Raw genomic sequence first — 25210 nt, forward strand, 5'->3', positions numbered from 1 at the left:
TGGACCCTTCTGCCTCAGAAACAGAACCAGAGGCGTCTCCACTGAAAAAGTGCAGACTCCTAACATTCCCTCTGAGATCCCTAATGGAGCTTCTCCAAACATTCTCCCCTGGATGGGCTCCCCTCACCCATCCAGCAAAGTAAATCATCCTGAATCAATGGATCTTTCTAAGGGCAAAGAACAGGGCTACAGGTTCAATGGTCGCTCTCGGGCTGAGAGACCTTATAGTCGTAGGTCACGTGGTAATAGGTTATCCAGCTCCAGACACTCAGACTTCGGCCTCTTGCACACGACCGTATGCATTTCGCAGTCTGCAAAAAATGGTTCTGCATAAAATCCGGATGACGTCCGTGTGCATTCTGTATTTTGCGGAACGGATCAGCCGGGCCCCTAATAGAACAATCCTCTCCTTGTCCGTAATGCGGACAATAATAGGACATGTTCTATTTTTTTGCGGAACAGAAGTACGGACATACAGAAACAGAAAGCACACGGAGTAACTTCCGTTTATTTTGCGGACCCATTGAAATGAATGGTTCTGTATACGGCCCGCAAAAAAAACAACGAATGGAATGGACATGGAAAGAATATACACGTTCGTGTGCATGAGGCCTTAGATGTCTTATATGCTCCTAAGCATCCCAGCTATATTATATATATATATTTTAAATTTGGCGACTAAAAATTTCATTTGGCTCCTAAATTTTTCAGGTTAGGAGCCAATGGCTCCTTCATATTTTTTTTAGTCTGGAGCCCTGTGTTTACTTTAAGTCACAGCATCTTTATTTTACCTTACAATCGTGACGCTCCAGTAACAACTGTGCAGGCAGAGCGGAGGGCGGCGTAACGTCACTTACTCACGTGACGCGCCTGCTCCGCCTCCTTCATTCATAAAGTGGGCGGAGCAGTTGCGTCACGTGAGTAAGTGACGTTACGCCGCCCTCCGCTCTGCCTGCACAGTTGTTACTGGAGCGTCACGATTGTAAGGTAAAATAAAGATGCAGTGAGTGATACTGTGAGTAGCAGGGCCGGGGCTGTTATGGGTAGGGGGATTGGTCTATGGCACTGCTATGGGGAGGGGGGATCTGTGCACTGTTATGCCCATAACAGTGCACATATCCCCCCCTCCATAACAGCGCCACCCACAGATCCCCCTCTCCATAACAGAGCCACCCACAGATCCCCCCCTCCATAACAGAGCCACCCACAGATCCCCCCCTCCATAACAGAGCCACCCACAGATCCCCCCCTCCATAACAGAGCCACCCACAGATCCCCCCCTCCATAACAGAGCCACCCACAGATCCCCCCCTCCATAACAGCGCCACCCACAGATCCCCCCCCTCCATAACAGCGCCACCCACAGATCCCCCCCCTCCATAACAGCGCCACCCACAGATCCCCCCCCCCCTCCATACCAGCGCCACCCACAGATCCCCCTCTCCATAACAGCGCCACCCACAGATCCCCCCCCCCCTCCATACCAGCGCCACCCACAGATCCCCCTCTCCATAACAGCGCCACCCACAGATCCCCCTCTCCATATATAATATGATTTATTAAATTCATGAAAAAGAATTCTTAATAAAATCATTAAAAAAAAAGTATTTTAAAAGTATTTGGGCAAAAGGGCAGTTTCGGTTTCGGGTTTCGGTCAAGGGCATCCAGAATTTTCGGACCAGAATTTTCATTTCGGTGCACCCCTAGAACTATTAGATCTGTGGGGGGCCCACACCAATCATGAGAATGGGGGCCCGGAATGCCCTTTTAAAGGGGTTGTATCATTAAGACAATTCAAACTCCTATCCTCCTGAAATATTTGATTGGCGGAGGCCCGAGTGGTCAGACCTCCACCAATCAAATATTTCCAGTAGAAGGGGACCCATCCCTGTTTGAGTGGAGCAGCATTCAACTCTATGGGGCCGCCGGACATAGTCAAGCACTTGTACCTGTCATATAGAGTTGAATGACGCAGAGGACATGCTTGCGGATCTTGTGACTATGGGATAAGTTGTCTTAATGGGACAATCCCTTTAAAGGAAGCTGGATCAGCACCTCCACCTCGGACCTGGAATAGTGTGATATCATATATCAGGGGAGGTGAAATGCAAGGGATGTGCCATAAATGCCAGACTTCTGGGACCTGCATCTATGTGGGGATAGGAGGCCCCTACACCTAGCTCATGTGGCTGCCAGGTGGACAATCGTGGGACCCAATTCTCTAGTGGTGAGACCTGCACCTATCCAACTGTTATGGGATACCCTATGGACAATATTGGGAATAGCAGACTATGGTCCAGATTTATGAAGACTGGCGTGTGCTACACTGGTCTGGATGAACCCTGCGCTGCAAGAGGAGGCATGCCTTCCCCAGGGGGTCCGTGCGCCAGACTGAAACCTACTCTAGCTGGTAGCTGCCATAGACTTCAGCCTTCATTTACAATGGTTTCTGGTGTAAATGATGATAAGGCCCCAACACCTTTAGGCCCCTTTCAGACGAGCGAGTGTCACGCTCCGGACTCGCAGCGCAGCACCCGTCCTGAACTTCCAGCACTGCCGGTGTCACATAGCATTATATTGATTGATGATGCAATGTAACCCTTACAGTTCTGGAATGTATTGGATAATAGTCACAGAATGCTGTAAGGGTTACCTAGCTCCCTAAATCAATATAATGCTATGCGACCAGGTTAGTGCTGGGAGTTTAGTACGGGAGCTGCACTGCAAGTCAGGAGCGCGACACTCACTGGTCTGAAAGGCCCCATTTCGGTAAGGCTACTTTCACACTGGCGTTTTGGCTTTCCGTTTGTGAGATTCGTTCAGGACTCTCACAAGCGGTCCAAAACGGATCAGTTTTGCCCTAATGCATTCTGAATGGAAGAAAGATCTGCTCAGAGTGCATCAGTTTGGCTCCGTTCCGCTTTGTAGGTGGAGAGCAAAGCGCTGCTTGCAGCATTTTGGTGTCCGTCTGACGAAACTGAGCCAAACTGATCCGTCCTGACTCCTGGCACACAATGTAAGTCAGTGTGGACCTAATCTGGCACAATAGAAAACTGATCCGTTCTCCATTGACTTTCAATGGTGTTCAAGTCGGATCCGTCTTGGCTATGTTACAGATAATACAAACGGATCCGTTCTGAACGGTTGTATTATCTGAACGGATCCGTCCATGGCAGATCCGCACCAAACGCGAGGGTGAAAGTAGCCTTACTGGCGAGGGTGGTAAAACACTGGTTGTGACTAGATTTAGTTGCAAGGGCGTTCAAAAAGTCACAAAACCGGGGGTTTGCAACTTTTTAACGCCAAAAGCACAACGTAGGGAAAGGATAAATCTTCCAGTATAACGTGCTGAGTCCTCCATAGACACTGCGACGCCCCCTAGTGCTCTAACCCCCGGTTGCTAATGGAGATTAAAAACATATTAAGGAACCTATGACATAAAGAAGCTGCCCATCTGCTCAGACAGCGTGTGCCCTGTGCCCGGGAGGTGGCAGAGCTCACAGTCACTACATACAGAGTCTGCTCCTGAAGGGATAAAGCTACCACCCTGCACAGAAGCTGCACTACAAATCGCCCATGTGTGAACAGGTGAACTCTTCTATGCCACTCCATAAATCCAGGGGGCGCCCACACCGCCCTGTCACGTGGGAGCGGTACTGGCATACTCGGGGGAAGGTCACATGACTGGCAGGCGCCGCTCACCTGTGCTATCCCGGCTCCCATCAGGCCTCCTCCGATCACCGTTACGTGCTTGATGGCGAGCTTCTTGGCGGCGGCGCTGGATGACATGCATCTGGCAAGGAGCTGCCGACTACCGGAGGCCATGTCTGCTAATACACCTGGGAGCTGAAGGACACACGCCTGATGCTGGAACTGACAGCAGTGACGTCACCAGAGAGCGCCGGGAAAAGAGGACAGAGGGGCGTACAGGAGGTCACGTGACTGGATAGGGCGCAAGGAAGAAGGCGAACTGCAGGTGTAGCGTTATACTACCCTACCTCGTGAGTTTTCCCTACCCTCTGACTTCCTGTCGCATCGGCGATGACGTATGGAGGCGTGTCTTTGTTTTTTACTATCTGCGCATGCGCAAAAGGCTAGTCTAGGCAAAATCTCATTGCCGATTTCAGCAGCACACTGGGACACTGCGCATGCGTCGGGGAGCCGAGGTAGGGAAAAAATTACGGCCCAGTGCGCAAGCGCGGTTAACTCCTGAAAATCCACCCGATATACGCGCCTGCGCAGTGTGGGGGTAGGGAAAAATTACGTCCCAGTGCGCAAGCGCCGAGGGTAGTATAAATATCTATTTCAAAAGCGCTTTTAACCCTTTGCAGGAGCTATTGTCATATTGGTTCTTGAGTGATTGTTCTCTTATATATAGGTTCTATTATATAGGGGGTCTGTCTGCACAGTATATGGGGCGGGTCTGTCTGCACAGTATATGGGGGGGGGGTCTGTCTGCGCAGTATATGGATGGGGGTCTGTCTGCGCAGTATATGGATGGGGGTCTGTCTGCGCAGTATATGGATGGGGGTCTGTCTGCGCAGTATATGGATGGGGGTCTGTCTGCGCAGTATATGGATGGGGGTCTGTCTGTGCAGTATATGGATGGGGGGGGGTCTGTCTGCGCAGTATATGGATGGGGGGATGTTTGCGCAGTATATGGATGGGGGGTCTGTCTGTGCAGTATATGGGGGGGTCTGTCTGTGCAGTATATGGGGGGTCTGTCTGTGCAGTACATGGGGGGGGTCTGTCTGTGCAGTATATGGGGGGGTCTGTCTGTGCAGTATATGGGGGGGGTCTGTCTGTGCAGTATATGGGGGGGGTCTGTCTGTGCAGTATATGGGGGGGGGTCTGTCTGTGCAGTATATGGGGGGGGTCTGTCTGCGCAGTATACGGGGGGTCTGTCTGCGCAGTATACGGGGGGTCTGTCTGCGCAGTATACGGGGGGTCTGTCTGCGCAGTATACGGGGGGATGTCTGCGCAGTATACGGGGGGGATGTCTGCGCAGTATACGGGGGGGATGTCTGCGCAGTATACGGGGGGATGTCTGCGCAGTATACGGGGGGATGTCTGCGCAGTATACGGGGGGGATGTCTGCGCAGTATATTGGGTGGTGTCCGCCCAGTATATTGAAGTTGTGGGGTCTACGCAGTATATGGGGGGTTATCTACGCAGTATATTGTGTGTGTCTGCGCAGCATATTGGTCTACTTTCTGTGCAGTATATGGGGGGCTATCTAGGCAGTATATTGAAGTTGTCTGTGCAATATATTGGGGTGTGTCTGTGCAGTATATTGGGGATGGATGTGCAGTATATTGGGGGGGGGGGGGGGCAGTGTACTATATTTGTGGGCTGTGCGTTAGATGTGGAGCCGTGCAGCACGTGTGGCCTGTGTGTTCGATGTGTACAACCCTAGTTTAACAAAAAATAAAAATAAATTCCCATCCAGAGGGACGGCCCCACATCTGCCACCAAATCCGTCGCTCACTGGATTCAGTCATCTCCGTCTCTGTGTCTCCCACAATCTGTGTGTCTGTCTGCTGTGTATGTGGACCGTCCGTCTGCTGCACTGCGTCTGTTCTGCCATTTACTATAGGAAACGTTTGGTTGAAGTTATTGCTTCCAAAAGAGGTTCAACCAGTTATTAAATCCAAGGGTTCACATACTTTTTCCACCTGCACTGTGAATTTTTACATGGTGTGTTCAATAAAACATGGTAACATTTAATTCTTTGTGTGTTATTCGTTTAAGCAGACTGTGATTGTCTATTGTTGTGACTTAGATGAAGATCAGATCACATTTTATGACCAATTTGTGCAGAAATCCAAATCATTCCAAAGGGTTCACATACTTTTTCTTGCAACTGTATTTGCCATTCAGCGGTGCAGTTATATGTTCTAAAGCCTTTTGTGTTGTGTATAAGTGGAAAAAAATAAGGGCCTATTTGCCGTTCAGCGGTGCAGTTATATGTTCTAAAGCCCTTTTGTGTCGTGTATAAGTGGAAAAAAATAAGGGCCTATTTGCCATTCAGCGGTGCAGTTATATGTTCTAAAGCCCTTTTGTGTCGTGTATAAGTGGAAAAAAATAAGGGCCTATTTGCCGTTCAGTGGTGCAGTTATATGTTCTAAAGCCCTTTTGTGGAGTGTATAAGTCGAAAAAATATAAATATATTTGCCTTTTAGCGGTGCAGTTATATGTTCTAAAGCCCTTTTTTGCATGTATTAGTGGCACAAAAAAAAGTATTTGCCATTGTGTGGTGAAATGAGAAAATTACTGACTTTTTTTGGAGTGTTTTAATTTCCTTTTTATTTATTTACTAGCTGAAGGACCCGGCTTTGCTCGGGTATATTTAATCTATTTCATTTAATGTTTGTGTGTGTCGTTAAAAGATATTAACACTATCCACTATAACAGTGACATCTATAGCACCCCGCCAACAAAACATTAACCTCCACAGCCCCCCACTCCTTAACACTGACCCCCCCCCACCACAGTGCCCCGTCCCTTAAAATTGGAAATCCACAGCAGCCCATCCCCTTAACTTTGACCTTTACAGCAGCCTTCCCCTTTAACAGTGACTTTTACAGCATACCACCCCCTTGACAGTGACCTCCACAGGGGCCTGCCCCCTTAACAGTGGACTTTACTGGATCAGGGGCGTGTCCTCTTGAACAGGTCACTCTAAGGCCTCCTGCACACGACTGTATGGCTTTTTCAGTGTTTTTGCGGTCCGTTTTTCACGGATCTGTTGTTCCGTTTTTTGGTTCCGTTCCGTTTTTCCATATGGCATATATAGTATACAGTAATTACATAGATAAAATTGGGCTGGGCATAACATTTTCAATAGATGGGTCCGCAAAAAATGGAACGGAAACGGAAGACATACGGATGCATTTCCGTATGTGTTCCGTTTTTTTGCTGACCCATTGACTTGAATGGAGCCACGGAACGTGATTTGCGGGCAATAATAGGACATGTTCTATCTTTAAACGGAACAGAAAAACGGATTGCATACGGAGTACATTTTTTTTGCTGAACCATTGAAATTACAGTAAACAGGGGGGAAAAAAACGGCCGTGTGCAGGAGGCCTAAGACAGCAGCAGCACTGTTCTGTCTGAGTGTGAGCTGCAGGGAGAAAGTCACCCTCCTTCCCACCTCTGCAGCTGACAGAAGTTGATTTTTACCTTCATTTTTTCAATTCCCATCAGCTAAGGAGTGGAGGGGCGTGGCCTAACCAGATCAGGGCGTGGCTTAGCGGACCTAGAAGTTGATTTCTAACCATTTTTTTCAATCTCAGTTGGCTGAGTGCGAGGGTGTGTGGCCTAACTGGATCGGGGGCTTGTCCTTTTGAACAGCTCACTCTAAGACAGCAGCACTGTGCTAATATATTAGAAAGACCAGCACTCCGCCGGAGTGCTGGTCTTTCTAATATATTATTAGAGGGATCCGACCTACTGACCGTGCACCCGGACCTTAACAAAGCGCAGTGCCGTCCAATTGTTTGTTTCAGCAGCACTGTGTTGTCTGAGTGTAAGCTGCAGGGAGAAAGTCACCCTCCCTCCCACCCCTGCAGCTGACAGAAGTTGATTTTACCTGCATTTTTTTCAATCCCCATCGGCTCAGGTGTAGGAGTGGGCATGGTCTAACCAGATAAAGGGCGTGGTTTAGTGGGACCTGGGGCGGGGTTTTAAGTCTTTTGAGGGTGGACACATTGTGGCAGGGGGCGTGTCTGGGCTCCTTCCTGCAAGAGTGACGCCCCTCTGGGCACCTTACTGGCTCATTTGCATACCAAATAAACTGGATTTTCAGAGGATAAAAACATCTATTGCTGGAACAAAGGCATCTTGAAATAAGGTACTAAGTGCTATTCGGCCATGGCTTTACTTCAATAGCGATTATCCTGGTGACAGATTTCCTTTAACCACCTCAGCCCCCCTAGCTTAAACACCCTTAATGACCAGGCCACTTTTTAAACTTCTGCACTACACTACTTTCACCGTTTATTGCTCGGTCATGCAACTTACCACCCAAATGAATTTTACCTCCTTTTCTTCTCACTAATAGAGCTTTCATTTGGTGGTATTTCATTGCTGCTGACATTTTTACTTTTTTTGTTATTAATCGAAATTTAACACTTTCATTTGTAAAATTTTGCAAAAAAAACTACATCCATATATAAATTTTTCTCTAAATTTATTGTTCTACATGTCTTTGATAAAAAAAAATGTTTGGGTAAAAGTTATAGCGTTTACAAACTATGGTACAAAAATGTGAATTTCCGCTTTTTGAAGCAGCTCTGACTTTCTGAGCACCTGTCATGTTTCCTGAGGTTCTACAATGGCCAGACAGTACAAACACCCCACAAACTACCCCATTTAGGAAATTAGACACCCTAAGGTATTCGCTGATGGGCATAGTGAGTTCATAGAACTTTTTATTTTTTGTCACAAGTTAGCGGAAAATGATGATTTTTTTTTTTTTTTCTTACAAAGTCTCATATTCCACTAACTTGTGACAAAAAATAAAAACTTCTATGAACTCACTATGCCCATCAGCGAATACCTTGGGGTGTCTTCTTTCCAAAATGGGGTCACTTGTAGGGTAGTTATACTGCCCTGGCATTCTAGGGGCCCTAATGTGTGGTAAGTAGTTTGAAATCAAAATCTGTAAAAAAATGGCCGGTGAAATCCGAAAGGTGCTCTTTGGAATGTGGGCCCCTTTGCCCACCTAGGCTGCAAAAAAGTGTCACACATCTGGTATCCCCGTACTCAGGAGAAGTTGGGCAATGTGTTTTGGGGTGTCATTTTACATATAACCATGCTGGGTGAGATAAATATCTCGGTCAAATGCCAACTTTGTATAAAAAAAATGGGAAAAGTTGTCTTTTGCCAAGATATTTCTCTCACCCAGCATGGGTATATGTAAAATGACACCCCAAAACACATTGCCCAACTTCTCCTGAGTACGGCGATACCAGATGTGTGACACTTTTTTGCAGCCTAGGTGGGCAAAGGGGCCCACATTCCTTTTATGAGGGCATTTTTAGACATTTGGATCCCAGAATTCTTCTCACGCTTTAGGGCCCCTAGAATGCCAGGGCAGTATAAATACCCCACATGTGACCCCATTTTGGAAAGAAGACACCCCAAGGTATTCAATGAGGGGCATGGCGAGTTCATAGAATTTTTTTTTTTTTGGCACAAGTTAGCGGAAATTTATATATTTTTTTTTCTCACAAAGTCTCCCTTTCCGCTAACTTGGGACAAAAATTTCAATCTTTCATGGACTCAATATGCCCCTCAAGTAAATACCTTGGGGTGTCTTCTTTCCGAAATGGGGTCACATGTGGGGTATTTATACTGCCCTGGCATTCTAGGGGCCCTAAAGCGTGAGAAGAAGTCTGTAATCTAAATGTCTAAACATTTTTACACATTTGGATTCCGTGAGGGGTATGGTGAGTTCATGTGAGATTTTATTTTTTGACACAAGTTAGTGGAATATGAGACTTTGTAAGAAAAAAAATTATAATTTCCGCTAACTTGGGCCAAAAAAATGTCTGAATGCAGCCTTACAGGGGGGTGATTAATGACAGGGGGGTGATCAGGGAGTCTATATGGGGTGATCACCCCCCTATAAGGCTCCATTCAGATGTCCGTATGTGTTTTGCGGATCCGATCCATGTATCAGTGGATCCGGAAAAATCATACAGACATCTGAATGCAGCCTTACAGGGGGGTGATCAATGACAGGGGGGTGATCAAAGACAGGGGGGTGATCAATGACAGGGGGGTGATCAGGGAGTCTATATGGGGTGATCACCCCCCTGTCATTGATCACCCCCCTATAAGGCTCCATTCAGATGTCCGTATGTGTTTTGCGGATCCGATCCATGTATCAGTGGATCCGTAAAAATCATACGGATATCTGAATGCAGCCTTACAGGGGGGTGATCAATGACAGGGGGGTGATCAGGGAGTCTATATGGGGTGATCACCCCCCTGTAAGGCTCCATTCAGACGCCTGTATGTGTTTTGCGGATCCGATCCATGTATTCGTGGATCCGTAAAAAACATACGGACATCTGAATGCAGCCTGACAGGGGGGGGGTGATCAATGACAGGGGGGTGATCAGGGAGTCTATATGGGGTGATCACCCCCGTCATTGATCACCCCCCTGTAAGGCTCCATTCAGATGTCCGTATGTGTTTTGCGGATCCGATCCATGTATCAGTGGATCCGTAAAAATCATACGGACGTTTGAATGGAGCCTTACAGGGGGATGATCAATGACAGGGGGGTGATCAGGGAGTCTATATGGGGTGATCAGTGGTTCATAGGGGGTTAATAAGTGACGGGGGGGTGTAGTGTAGTGTAGTGTAGTGGTGTTTGGTGCTACTTTACTGAGCTGCCTGTGTCCTCTGGTGGTCGATCCAAGCAAAAGGGACCACCAGAGGAGCAGGTATATTAGACGCTGTTATCAAAACAGCGTCTAATATACCTGTTAGGGGTTAAAAAAATCACATCTCCAGCCTGCCAGCGAACGATCGCCGCTGGCAGGCTGGAGATCCACTCGCTTACCTTCCGTTCCTGTGTGCGCGCGTTCACAGGAAATCTCGGCTATCGCGAGAGGACGCGTATATGCGTCCACCCAGAGTAATAGGACCGCCGCAGACGCAATTCTGCGTACGGCGGTCCTGAGGAGGTTAAAGCTCACCTACAGCAGTGAAGAAAAATGGCTGAGTTGTTATGGAAACCTGGAGTAAAACTGTATGTGGAGGCTGGAGCTTCTATTGGCTGATAATGGTCATGTGACCAAGCTTCTATTGGCTAATGCATTTTTTTTTTTAAATATATATATATATATATATATATATATATCTCAGGAACGGTACGTCCTAGAGAGCTGAGACCTGGTCTAAAACCTTCCCGGACACCTGATGTACATGTGTGCCAAATTTTGTGATTGTAAATGCGAAGTGCGGATTCCTTTAGCGGATATACACACAGCTTCATATTTTAGATTTGATCTAACAGTATGTCAGACAGAGACAGGCGAGTGGCAGAGGCCTAAATGTTTCTGGCGCAGGCAAAGGTCGCAGCAGAGTAAGGGGGCGTGGCAACAGGAGTTACAGCGAGAGGCCTGAGCTACCGGTGTCATCAAGCGGTCGTGTCTTGACCAGCAACCCAGCGGTTCTTAAATGGTTGACTCGGTCATCTCTGTTTTGAATCCACTCCTGTTTTTTTGGCATTAGCAATACTGATGGATTACTACTGACCAAATGCTGACCGCGTGAAGGTGGATGCTCAACAGACAGGATCAGTTTTTTGGGGGTTATTGTTCTGACCAATCAGAGGAAGGGCAAAATAATCTGTAACGTCAACACAAACTTACTGCTGACACCCTCTCCACTCTGTCGGGGGGCTCTACTTGTATAAGCGTTTAATAGAACGGGTTCTGTAGACATCTATGTGGAATCAGCTGACAACGGTGTAAAAGGAGTGCGCTTCTTCTTGGCACTAACATCGACCTGTAAGGCTGAGTTCATACTTGAGTTATTTGGTCAGTTTTGGCCCCGTGACTGCCCAAATAAGTGAAGTGTGCAGTGATTCTAAGAGCGACGCCTGTCATCTGCATGTCATACGGACTCACAGTATTATTTCACTACCAAAGCAGACTCCCTATGAGTGTTACTACAAGGCACAGTGTTTTACACCTCTATAAAGGCTCTCTGCAGCCAGGAAATAGCCGAATAAATTCGGATCGAAGCAAATTTTTTCAAAAAATTCGGCAAATCGGCTGAATTGAAGTTTTGAAAAATTTGCTCGTTTCTATACTCATCCTACCACATGCACCTCTGACCCCATTCCCTCACACCTACTCCAGTCTCTATCTTCGTCTGTCACCACTCACATAATAAAAATCTTCAACCGCTTTCTCTTCTGGTATATTTCCCTCCTCTTTTAAACACTCTATCATTATTTCATTATTTAAAAAAAATATAAAAGATTTGACCCGTCCTAACTAACTACAGAGCAGTCTCCAATCTTCCCTTCATCTCAAAACTCCTGGAGCATCTGGTCTACTCTCACCTCATCCGCTATCTCTACTCATTCTCTCCTTGATCCATTAAAATCTGGTTTCCGCACCCTACATTCTACTGAAACTGCCCTCACCAAAGTGACAAATGACCTCCTGACAGCAAAATGCAATAGTGACTACTCTCTGCTCATTCTCTTTGACATCTCTGCAGCTTTTGACACTGTAGACCACCATATCTCCTACTCACCGTGCGCCAATCTATCGGCCGAAAGGACACTCTGTCCTGGTCTTCTTTATATCTCTCTGACCGCTCTTTCAGTGTATCATTTACTGGCTCCACTTCCTCTCCCTCTTGCTGTTGGGGTTCAGTCCTTGGTCCTCTCCTCTCTCTACACATCCCCAATTGGACAGACCATCAGCTGATTTGGTTTCCAATACCATCTCTATGCTGATGACACCCAACTATACACTTCATCCCCCAACATCACCCCTACTGTATTACAGAACTCCAGTGACTGTCTTTCCGCTTTCTCTAACATCATGTCCTCTCTCTATATATGAAACTGAACTTCTTGGGTTCTCTCCATCTACTAACCTACCTAAACCAGATATCTCCATCTCAGTGTGTGGCTCCACCATTACTCCTAGGCAGCACGCCCGCTGTCTCGTGTTATGTTTGACACTGATCTTTCCTTCACCCCCTATATTTAATCTCTTGCCTGTTTATGTTGCCTGCACCTCAAAAACATCTCTAGAATCCGCCCCTTTTCTCACTATGGAAACAAAATCTCTCATTGTTGCCCTAATCCATTCCCACCTCGATTACTGTAACTCACTATTAATTGGCCTGCCCCTCACCAGACTTTACCGTCTCCAATTTATCTTTAATGCAGCAGCCAGGGTCACCTATCTGCCTAACCGCTACTCCGATGCCTCCACTCTGTGCCACTCTTTGCACTGGTTGCCCATACAGTATAGAATCCAACTTAAACTGCTTGTCCTCACCCACAAAGCTCTTCCACAGTGCTGCACCCCCCTACAACTCTTCCCTCATCTCTACCACCCTACCGATGCTCTACGCTCTGCACACGACTTACAACGGACATCCTCCATAATTCCGAACCTCTCACTCCCGGCTCCAAGACTTCTCCTGAGCTGCACCAGTTCTCTGGAATGCCCTACCCCAAGAATTTGGGTTAAATCGCAATATACACAGTTTTAGGCGCTCCCTAAAAACACATCTTTTTAGGGTGGCCTATCAGATCCCCTGATCTAACTCATCTCCATACATGGCCCATTTATCATCAGTTTCTGAACCTGATCCTCCACCAAACTCTCCACCGCACCCCATGCACCCAGAAGCACTACAGATATTGGCTGGTGACTGGTTCATGCAGCTTTATATCTGCTCCCCTATTTTTCCAAGATGACTAGACCATTGTACAAAACAAGCACTTTTTGTGTCACCCCTTTCCCCTCATAGATTGTAAGCTCTTGAGAGCACAGCCCTCATTCCTCTTGTAATTATTGACACGTCTGTTGCTATGTTATTTATGAGTCTTTGTACATGAACCCCTGCAGAATATGTTGGCGCTATATAGAAATTATTATTATATTATTATAACTGATGAATCACTCCTCTGGACATGCTAATAACACGGTCAGAATAAAAGGCCATTTTGGAACTAAATGAAAATAAAATATTATAATAAAAAACGGATAAGGGAGCTTCAGTAGTTGTCCCTGATAGCTAGCTAGGAAATAGATATGGATAGGAAAGTTGAATTTACAGCACCTCACTATGTGATGTGAATAATGCTTCATTTTGGGCACCTTATTGTGGAGCAGAAGCACTAGAAAATAAAATCTGATTTGATTACATAGGGAATTCATATTCTGAACATGTTCTTTAGGACCAAAGCAACACATTAGGAAACATATAATGGGGCAGATTTATAAAAGTCTAACCAATCAATTACAGCTCAGCTTTCATTTTACAACAGCAGAATATGAAATGAACTGGTTTCTATGGGCAACAAAGACGGTTCTTCTTCTAGACCCCCCCATTCCCCCACTCTGAACACATGCCAATAAGACACACTCGTCTATTAAATGATATTTATTTTCATTATTAGAAAAGGAAACACCATTGTAAAAGCAGTAGAAACTCATACACGTCAGAGACAAGCAATCATTTTGGTCATTTCTTTGCACTGATATGTCAGGGGGACATTTTATTCATAGCAGCATTATTACTTTAGTGCAAGGTTTCAGTCTTACTCCAGTTATATTACTGTATAGATAAAGTGACTGACAGTAAAGCTGTAAGGCTGAGGCATGATCGGAAGTACAATTATGGTTGGCGCCTGATTCCTGGCCGCTGTACTTGGCTACCTCCATCAGTCTCATTGACTTTAAATGGAGTAGAATTGCACATGCTCGACCACCACTCTATTCAACCTCCGCATACATGCATGTTCAGCTAGGTTGTGTTCTGAATGCCGAGGGGAGTAATCCGCTGCCAGACACCTCTGGTGGCAGCTATTTTTCCCCAAGATCAAAACGTCTGGGCATGATGAATTCCAACAGCCTGATCCTTCTTTGTCCCGACATTTGCCATCAGGCAGAAAGTCGGAACACCCCCATACACATTAGATTGGAGAATTTAACAGACATTAATCTAAATTGTGTATGGCCAACTTTAAGGGGTTCTCCAGTTTCATAATGAATTTATCTGCTCATCCTGCCCCATATACCTCTTTCATATCAGCACTTTCCTTCCCCTGCTCTCTGCATCATTTCATCTAGGCAGGATGACTCGCTCTGCCTGCCACAAGGTATTCAAACCCCTCTGCATGTTAGCTAGGTGGAGCAAGCCCTGTGAAACATTACAGAGCAAAGCATGCTGGGTATAGTTAGAAAACCCAGCAGGAAGCAGATGAAAACAGGAAGTTCTGCATGTAAACATCCTGCCAGGATGCAGTGATTCTGAGAAGACGGGAAGGAAAGTTCTGGCATGAAAACAGGCGTATGGGGCAAAATATGAAGTGTTTGGAGAATAATTTTTTTTTTTATTAAACCGGAGAGCCCCTTTAAGTAAATAAAGGATTGTCCAAGTGCTTTCAGACAGGATTTATCTGCCTAATGTCAACTGCAACATAGAAGTGCAGACAATGCATACAACTATCATGGTACTTACAACAGATCTGTGCACATTATACATTGGGCAGTACACTGCAGAGAAGCTGGATATAAGAAATGCTGTACTTGATGGAGTTGGTGATCAGGAGTCTTCCACAGGCAGTTCAAATATCTTCTCCATTCTTAGAAAAGTGATATTTAGTTGCAGCATTACGTCCTTTGGAAATTGCACTGATACCTGCATATTGCCATGTTGTAGCATTTTTCAGAAATTACTCCTAAAGCAAGCGTTCGACGAGGTTATAATGCAGGCCAGATTGTGCAAATTCTGCTCCGTGGCATGAACATTGTACACTTGTGAATGACAAAGCTTGGAGAGGTCTATGGATGGATTTCTGGATTGGCTACTTTCCAATGTCCTGTCCTTCCCAGGCTTGTTGAAAAGTCAGACTTTGACTAATAGGGAGCCACATCAAGAAGGTAGAGCTAGCTAGATGGTTCTCGTTCCCTGGGAGATGCTCCTTTGCATATTATCTTCCCATGAAGTCTCTATACAGGACTGGTCTCTTTAAGGAGAGGAGAGCCAGTACCCCGCCCAAGCTGATAATTCACATATCTCCAGTGTTGCATAGTTGAGATAATGCAGTAGACATGCTGGCAAAAGGCCACATCCATAACAGATACCTGGACCGTGGACCATGGACATTTTTTCTGAGGTCATACTGATAGTTCAGATAGAGGAACCCTTATTAAAATAAACAGTAAGAATATAACAGACTGAACATGAGTGTATCATATCAAAATGACAGTTACAAAAATACATATTTTCAGTATATAAGAAAGGTTACGATATATGTCCATGACTCCCAGAGAGACATTGGTTTATTCTGGTATTGAGAGTCCATTTTTTTATTCTCTTTCCCCCATTGTATCCGATTTAAAGTGGCAGTTTTCCAGGTAGTCACTGTCGGCAGCTGTCACGGATGCTGGTGGTCATCGTGTCCATGGCAACCAAGATGGCAGTCACATAATTTACCCATGTGACCGCTGCCCTGGATGCATCCTCTTCTGTACGTGTGTTGCTGTATCTGCACATGAGCTGAATACCTTATGCAAGCACTGTAAGAGGAAGCGTCCAGGGCAGCGGTTACGTGGGTAAATTGTGACCACCGCCATCTTGATAGTCATGGACATGATGGCCACCAGTATCCACTGTTTACACACCATGGACTGCTGGTGACACCAAAATGGGTTGCTGAGATAAGTAGGTAAGTCATGAGGGAGCTTGGGGTTTCCTTGGATAGTGCCCACTAGGTTGAGATGGTAGAAGTTCTCTATAAAGTGGCTAACCCTGTTAATGTCCAGGCCTTTTTGGGCCTTAATGACCAGCTATTTTTTTTTTGGTCTCTCTGCATTTCAGCAGCCAACAGGCCTTGGTTTAAGTGGGAGACATGTTCTGTTGGTCGCATGGCAATGTCTCTCACTGGGGACCACACAGTATAGGTTTACCAGGGAAAGTTAGTCCATTTCCTTATCCTGCCTAGTGCATCATCATCTAACTACATATAGCCTTCTAAATTTAACTATGAAAGGTTACATTTTAAAAAGGTAATCCCTCTGAATTTGTTTGCAGGAGAAATAGATTTTTTTCCGGTTGGGGTATACATACAAATGAGTATGTAATTTATATTATGTCTTGAATCACAAATATAGAAAAAAAATTCTGCCGTTCAAGTTTAGAAACCTAGAATGTGTCGGCAGATAAGAACCATTTGGCCCATCTAGTCTGCCAGTTTCACACTGGATAACCTGATAAATTCTTTATGTTAATGCGGTTCTGTTTTAATGTATGCAGAAGAGAATGTACTTATACACTAAATAATCAAATTTTTTTACATTTTCTATTTGATTAAAATGTATTTTTTATTTCATTAAAATGTATTTTTTAACTCCCATTATAGGATTACTATTTTATCTCTTTAGTTTACAATTTCTTAGCATATTCTTCCTTCATGCTAGTACAAACTGCTCCGTGTCGTTAGGATACAGGCTACGGTTAGCACAGCAATGAGGAAAAGTTACTGGCCCTTCAGAAGCCAGTCCTAAAACAGAATTGGACTAAGATATGCCAAGTCTATTAGTGGAGCACGCAAAGATTAGTTGCATCTTTGTCTGTCCATACGCCAGAAATTAGAAGATTTCTGCTTCAGTTCACATCAATTTCACCAAGTGAAGTAAATGGCAAGTAAAATAGTGGCCATTTTAGCCCAAAATACGGCAAGCACCAAAACCTGCAACTTTTATATGCCAGAAAAGTGGCATACATTACTTAATAAATCCCCCCCCTTAGGCCTTAGGCTAGGTGCACACTTGTACCTAGATTCTGGTATACCGAAGAATACAGAAAATCGCCAGATCCAGCATATGCCGTAAACTGCCGATGCCCACTGGATTCCATTCACTATAATGGAGTACAGGCATTTTCCAGATGAAATACCACTGTATGCAGCAGTATTTCATCCTTTATTTGTTCTGGAATCTGTGATGGAGGCTCCTGCTGGAACCTATGCCACAGATTTGCACGTAGCCTTACCGTGACCTAACAGCAGGTCAAGTGTTCATACAGTATAGCCCTAGGGTCATTAAAGGGTGAAGGGCTTGGATTCTTTTATGGTTTGGAGGAGGTCATCAGGACATTCAAGGGGCTATTCGAACTGTCAATAAGGAAAGTGCTGTGCTCTGTTCAAGATGCAGAAGGGCCCAGAAGTCTAGTGATGTTCATTATAAAAGGCTGAATGTGTCTGAACCAGGAAATGAGCCACGTACCGCTAAAGGAATAACGGTGTGCGTTCTACATAAGGTTGTAGGAGCCAAGACTAAGAATTCCGCAACCTTTGGTTGTCCTGGGACTGTAGTTGTAATGTTTTGGACCAATCTTTCTAAAAACCTCAGGCTAATCGTATGGATTACATATCTGGTTTCAATCATCTTTTATCAATCTTGATATCAAATGGGTACGGCGCAAGAGTCAAGCCAAACCGCCCCTCCAGCAGCGGCTGAAATGTGTCACTAGCAAACGAAAAAGTGAAAGACTGCAGCAGGTTGACAAACATCAGGAACAGCTCCATCTTGGCCAACTGTTCACCCATACAGACCCGACGACCTGAAAAAATAAATAAATAAAAATAAATAAAAGATATTGTAAGAGACACAAATAATATATATTTTTCAAAAGTGAAACGGTCACAATCTGAGCGACAGTCATCTGTGTATGCACGGTAATACAGAACAGGCTGACACTGACCGATTAGGACCACCCGCATGACTACGGAGCTCAAATGAGAGAGATTTACAGAGGACCTGTCACCTCTCCAGACAAGGCTGTTATTGGAACTACTATTCCTCATGTAATAATTCTGCAGAATCTGTTCTTATCACCCTATATTGTACCGTTCCTGTATTATTCCTTACAAATAAATTGTCAGCAGTCTGCAGTGAAGGTGCTGCTGGGTGTTACCAGTAGTGGGGGTGTCTCACTCTGTCCAATCTGTGCTGCTGGGGTCAGACTGTGCAGGGACACCCCCCAACTGGTAACAACCATCTGTACCTTTGCTGCAAGCTGCATTCATAAACTTCTAGTAGAAATAGCAGAGTGATAGGAATGGATGCCCCACAACTGTTACATTGGGAATGCAAGTAGTTACTACAACAGCATTGTCTAGAGAGGTGACAGGGCCTTTTTTTAAAGGGGGTTTCCATCTCAGCAGTTGTGGCATATGGATATACTATGGAGGCATGGTAACATCCCAGTTGTAAATGTATTCATCCATTTCTAGGAAGAATAACAGAGGAACGGTCCAGTACAAGAGTGATAAGAGTAGATTCTCCAGAATTGTTATTTCATAGGTAATATAATTATACATTTAAGCCGACATGTTAGAAGAGATGTCACCATTGTATCCGTCACCATTGACTTACATTAGGTTTCATGACGGATCAGTCTTGATCAGTATCCCATGAAGCACCGAAAAAAACCGCTTTTAGCGCTTTTGTGTGTCATGGAAACCAATGCAATGTAACGGAACGCATTCTGGTGCACTCAGTTCCATTCAGTTTAGTTTTGTCCCCATTGACAATAAATGGGGACAAAAACGGAAGCGTTTTTCCACTGCCTTTGAGATCCTATGACGCATCTCAATAGCGGAAAGGAAAAGCGCAGATGTGAAATCAGCCTAAGACGTTCATACAATCTATCTGCACCATAGAAATAAAATGTTAAAGGGGTGTTCCAGCCAGAAACATTTATCACATATCCAGTGGCAGCCTAAAGCTAGGAGCCTCCATTCTCCCCAGCCACAAACCCAATCAATGCCATAGACAAGGCGTAGGCCACCTCCGGCACTCCAGCTGTTGGGAAACTACTACTCCCAGCATGCATAACGGCTCTGCTCTTTCAAACTCTCATAGAAGAGCCACCACGACAATGCGGCTCCATAGGAGGCACTACGGCATGGGACACACACAAGTCACTACAAACTATTAAATGTCTTTACCAATGCCAAATGGTATGAAAGCTTCTTTCTTCAGGATCTGTCCATATTCATCCAGAAATCTGCTGGGATTGAAATCATTTGGTTTCTCCCACACCTTTGGATCTCGGTGTACTGCCCAGAGATTTGCCAATACCACACTCCCCTTAGGAATAGTGTATCCCTGAAACACTGGAAAGAAAAAAAACCATACAGCAAAATTCTGTTAGTCCGACATCGTTGAGACCTGATAGGAAAGGGTTGAAAACTCACTTGTATAGGCAGAGACCCTTAGAGCTTGTGTCAGATAAGTGCGGGTTCTATCTCTAGGACAGGGCTCCCACCGCGCACGTGCTCTCCATTCACTTCCATGAGAATTTCCCAAAATAGCCAAGTGAGCACTCTATTTTTGGAAGTCCCATAGAAATTAATGGAGAGCACACTGCACAAGCGCTGCCACCGCTCCATTCACTTCTATGGGGCTGCCGGAAATAGCCAAGCATTTGGAACTCCCATAAAAATGAACGGATGGTGGATGCGCATGCGCAGTGTGCCCTTGTTCACTTTGGTGGCCCTGCTCTAGAGATAGGTGCGGGTCCCACCTGCACCTATCTGACACTGGTCGCATATGAGGTGAGGTGAGGTGAGATGACCTCTTTAAGGAAAACAGTTCAAAATAAAATGCTAAAGGTCTTACCTAGCATGGAATGAATGTTGGCAAAGCCCCAGAATTGGTATAAAAAAAAAAAAAAAAAAAAGCAATACAGCGTACAGCGATACCTGGTCCCAGTGGGTCTTTGCTTTCTGGTCCTGTCTCAACACACAGGAAATGCCCACTCAGCCAGTTTAGAGGTGAATCCCCTCTGCCAGTGATTGGCTAACAGGGTATTACCTGTGTGTGGAGACAGGACCGGGCAGTAGAAACCAGCTGGCATGAGGTAGGCACTTGAACGGAAGCAGCGGAGGAACGATAGGGTGTGTACTGATTCTGTTATAACATTGTTTTCTTTTTTTTCTTAAATGCATTTGAAGTGGGGTTTTTTTTTTGGGGGGGGGGGGGGGGGGGTCGGGGATTTTGATATTGAAGGCCTATCTTCAGATTAGATCATCAATACCTGATCAGTTGCAGTCTTACTCTCTGCACCCCCAATGTTTGAAGGGCCAGAGGTGCTCCAGTGTGTGCTGCAACCCCCTCCCAGCTTAGGCTACTTTCACACTAGCGTTCGGGTGTCCGCTCGTGAGCTCAGTTTGAAGGGGCTCACAAGCGGCCCTGAACGCATCCGTCCAGCTACTAATGCATTCTGAGTGGAGGCGGATCCGCTCAGAATGCATCAGTCTGGCAGCGTTCAGCCTCCGCTCCGCTCAGTGAGCAGACACCTGAACGCTGCTTGCAGCGTTCGGGTGTACGCCTGGCCGTGCGGATGCAAGCGGATCCGTCCACACTTACAATGTAAGTCAATGGGGACGGATCCGTTTGAAGATGACACCATATGGCTCAATCTTCAAACGGATCCGTCCCCCATTGACTTTCAATGTAAAGTCTGGACTGATCCGTTCAGGCTACTTTCACACTTAGAAAAAATTCTAAGTTATAATGCAGACGGATCCGTTCTGAACGGATCCAAACGTCTGCATTATAGGAGCGGATCCGTCTGTGCAGACATCAGACGGACCCGCTCTGAACAGTAGTGTGAAAGTAGCCTGACCAAGCACAATGCCATTCATTGCATAGTGGCTGTGCTTAAATAGGACTGAACGTAGTGTCACTGGTGTAGGAAGAGGTCATGGTGCTCACCAGAGCCGATTGGTGGGGTTGCTGGTAGTGGGACCCCCACTGATCAGATATTGATGACTTATCCTGAGGATAGGTCATCTATATCAAAATCCTGGACAGCCAGTTAAATTAAAATGTTCTAATTGCAGTGGGCGCTGCCAATGTGGCTATGTGAAGCGCCGATTTTGTAACTGTTCATTGTTAATCAATAATATGTCTAAAATCGATAAAAACATATTGATTCAAAAATTTTTCTAATTGGCCATCACTGCTCAGTCTTCTTACCCATTCATGGAGTTTTAGTGAAATACAAGCATTCTTGGACCAGAGGTGCCTAGCTGTTCTCTGAAAGTAGCAGCATCCGCAACACTTCATCTGCTGCATTCTGAGGCCTGCCCGATAGGTCTACCTTTGTCATTCTTGAGCTGTTGGCATTCACATATTTGGCATCATATTTCTGATATATGCAGTCTACTAAAGGTGACTGACCATCTTTTAGCATAATGCTGTTTTAGGTCCATAGGCTCCTTTTGAAGAGCCACCCCTAGGGAGAACTTCTTGTTCGGTTTGCCAGGTTCCTCACCTCCTCCACACTGAAAGCAGGGTACTGTGCAGAAGGAATGTGGCTCACCTGAACTTTCAGACGCCATGTGTGGCACTGAGAGGGGGACAACCACAGTCATTCTTTGCACCTCCATAATAGTGGCTTCTGTAAAGGGCATCTGAATCTTGTCGGTCAGAGATGGAGGCCTCTCACGTCCTATAACCGAGTCAATTTCAGCTTGGACTTTTTCTAGTAAATAAGATGAAAAGAACAGTTATTGATTGTGTTTTACTACAGGCATGCTTTAGGATTTAAAATGAAGGTGGTACACCAGGCATTGCCCATTCACTTCTACTGGATATCAACTGTTGCAGGCCACAAGTCAGACTCCGTACAATTTGATGGATGCATTGGCCATAGCAAGTGGTGGCACAAAGTTGTCAGCCCTTAGTAAAGGAAATTCTCTGCCCGTGAACTCGAGCAGCTCATGTCGATGCCGGGGATTCATTTATGTATGGAGCATCACAAAGTTATGACAAATATTACACGCCAAAAAGCCTGTGTGTGGTGCCAGCATTACGGTGTCTTCCTAGGTTTGGTACCTGTATTTTCTTGCATCCTGAAAGCTCAAAGGGGTTGTGTAAAAATAGGAGGGGGAACAGACCTCCCAGCGCTGGCTCCCCGCTCCTTCCAGCTTGGGCTGCTCCGCTAGGCTCCCACGATATAAACATCCGGTTTGACATGGCCTGCAGCCAATCCCCTTGTGTTATGTGACCACTTGTCATGATGCGGCCAGTGATTGGCTGCAGGCTTTGTTAAACCAGATGTTTATATAGAGGGAGCCTAGCGGAGCATCACATGCGGGGAGGAGCGGGAGCGAGCGGCAGGAAGCAGGAAAGTAATCTTCCCTTTACCTGTCAAGTCCCCCCCATTCTCGCACAACCTCTTTAAAGGGGTTTTCAGGTTTATGTTTAAAGCTTAAGGGGGCTGGTCGATGAATGAATGATCCCTGCAGGTCCTTCCTCCTGTTCTATGTCCCCCATTTAAATGGAGCAGTCATGCAAACTATGGCCCTGACTGAGGTAGCTGAGCTCTGTACTCTGCTAGGTCTGTCAGTGCGACTGCTCCATTCAACTGGGGGGGGGGGGGGGGGGACACGGGTTCCAGTGGTCACCAGACACTCCTCCTCTATCCTGTGGATAGGGGATTCCTTTAACACTTGGGACAATCCCTTTAATGCCAATGTTCCTGGAAGTGGACTGCTGATACAGTTGGGTTAATCCCTCTTACCAATAGGTTATGTACTTGGTCAGTCAGTGAGAACCTTACATTACACCCCCACACTGAAAACATGTATAAACGTTTGAGTCACCTGCATCCAGTCCAGGCAAGGCTCTACATGAGCTTAGTTTGCTACAATGTATCAGTACGGGTTATTTTGCTCACAGAGCATTGCCAAATCTGGACATAACAGTACCTACGTCTCAGCTGACAAGGGTTGTCCATGGTTAGAAAAACATGGCTGTTTCTGCGCCACATGGGTCCACAGGTTGTCACTTGTACTGCACCTCAGTCCCATTCACTTCAATAGAGTGTAACTACAACACCGGGCACAACCCATGGACAGGAGCAGCGCTCCGTCTAGAAGAGCGGCTATGATTTCTTTTCAATCCTGTAGAACCCCTTCAACAACCCTGTAATCCTTTGCTCTCTAGGGAATAAACCTTGATTACCTGTTCCACGTTAACCGTTATCTGGCCTGGCCCGGAGGTCATTTACAAGGCAGACACGGGCAGAGTACACTGGTTTTTAGAGGGCGCACTGTGCACTTTGCGCCTACCATATAAACTTATCTGCTATAATCAGGCAATGGACTTTAACTGGAGAATCTCTGTAATGAGTAAGAATATGCTTAGAGACAGATTTATGGATTAGAAAGTCTCCGATTAATTTAGCTTCTACCTTAGCCAATCTCAGCTTTGGGACAAAGCTCATTCTGGATAGGAGGGGTGCCCATTCTCACTAGTAGGACACCGAGTTATGGGAGATGGGTGGGCAAATGTGCGTGTCCCAGATTCCTATACATTTTAGTTAGCGGTCTTGTAGACGTAAAGAACATAACCTCGGTCTTTTAGGTTTATTATGAATGATTCATGTAAACAAGACTGGTAAAGGGGACCTGTCACCACCACGGTATACGGCACTGTGTAGAAAATGTACTTACAATATAGCATGCGCTGTATACTAGCTAGGGTTTATTGGTCATTCTTGCGTGCCCTATAGTCTTGTTCTCCCTGTTCCTGCGCAGCACTGGGCGAGTGGGAAGTACAACACAACAGCGGCCACGAGGGTGTCAACACGGCTGGAATGAAAGGGGGTGTTTAAAGGCGAACTATATGATTATTCAGGATAGGGTTTTCACCCCTATCACTATATAACCCTAAACTACCTTAGGCTACTTTCACACTGGCGTTTTGGTTTCCATTCAGGGCTCTCACAAGCGGTCTAAAACGGATCAGTTTTGCCCTAATGCATTCTGAATGGATAAGGATCTGCTCAGAATACATCAGTTTGGCTCCGTTCGGCCTCTATTCCGCTCTGGAGGCGGACACTGAAACGCTGCTTGCAGCATCTTGGTGTCCGCCTGACGATGCGGAGGCAACAGATCTGTCCTGAAACACAATGTAAGTCAATGGGGACAGATCCGTTTTCACTGACACAATAGAAAACTGATCCGTCCTCCATTGACTCTCAATGGAGTTCAAGACGGATCCGTTTTGGCTATGTTAAAGATAATACAAACGGATCAGTTCTGAACAGATGCAGGCGGTTATATTATCTGAACAGATCCACACCAAACGCGAGTGTGAAAGTACCCTTATACTACATTGTAAGTATGAGGGCACTTTATAAAGCTATTTCCTGTGCCATCATGCAGTGGTGGGTTTAGGGGCCTCAATTCAAGTGACACATTCCCTTTAAATATCTGTTATTGTCATTACAAAGGGTTACTGTACCTTACATTCTTTCAGAGGTAATGTTTGCATATGAATACCAAGGGGCACTTGACTAAACACATACACCTACTGACCTAAGTTCACCACACTGGTCAGACACGTAACTTAGAGACTAGTTACTACATTCAGGCCTACTGTTTATTGCTCTGATGCTTAACCTGCAG

At 45.7% G+C, this 25210-nt stretch overlaps 2 protein-coding genes across 3 annotated transcripts in view; both read right to left on the reverse strand.

Moving 5' to 3' along the window:
* HADH (hydroxyacyl-CoA dehydrogenase) overlaps positions 1-3971 on the reverse strand; it is a 46932-nt gene extending 42961 nt beyond the window's left edge. For both annotated transcript variants that reach the window (XM_040418386.1, XM_040418385.1), the window contains exon 1: positions 3703-3971. In XM_040418386.1, the coding sequence (XP_040274320.1) occupies positions 3703-3825 (123 nt within the window). In that variant the 5' untranslated portion in view covers positions 3826-3971. The remainder of the gene's footprint in view (positions 1-3702) is intronic.
* A 10174-nt stretch (positions 3972-14145) lies between these two features.
* Positions 14146-25210, reverse strand: part of LOC120989932 (cytochrome P450 2U1) — a 36398-nt gene continuing 25333 nt past the window's right edge. Inside the window, exons 3-5 of the mRNA XM_040418384.1 lie at positions 22117-22278; positions 19736-19903; positions 14146-18345 (exon numbers count right to left, since the gene is read on the reverse strand). Of these exons, the coding sequence (XP_040274318.1) occupies positions 18167-18345; positions 19736-19903; positions 22117-22278 (509 nt within the window). The 3' untranslated portion in view covers positions 14146-18166. The remainder of the gene's footprint in view (positions 18346-19735; positions 19904-22116; positions 22279-25210) is intronic.

Source organism: Bufo bufo, chromosome 2, assembly GCF_905171765.1.
Source record: "Bufo bufo chromosome 2, aBufBuf1.1, whole genome shotgun sequence".
NCBI lineage: Eukaryota > Metazoa > Chordata > Amphibia > Anura > Bufonidae > Bufo > Bufo bufo.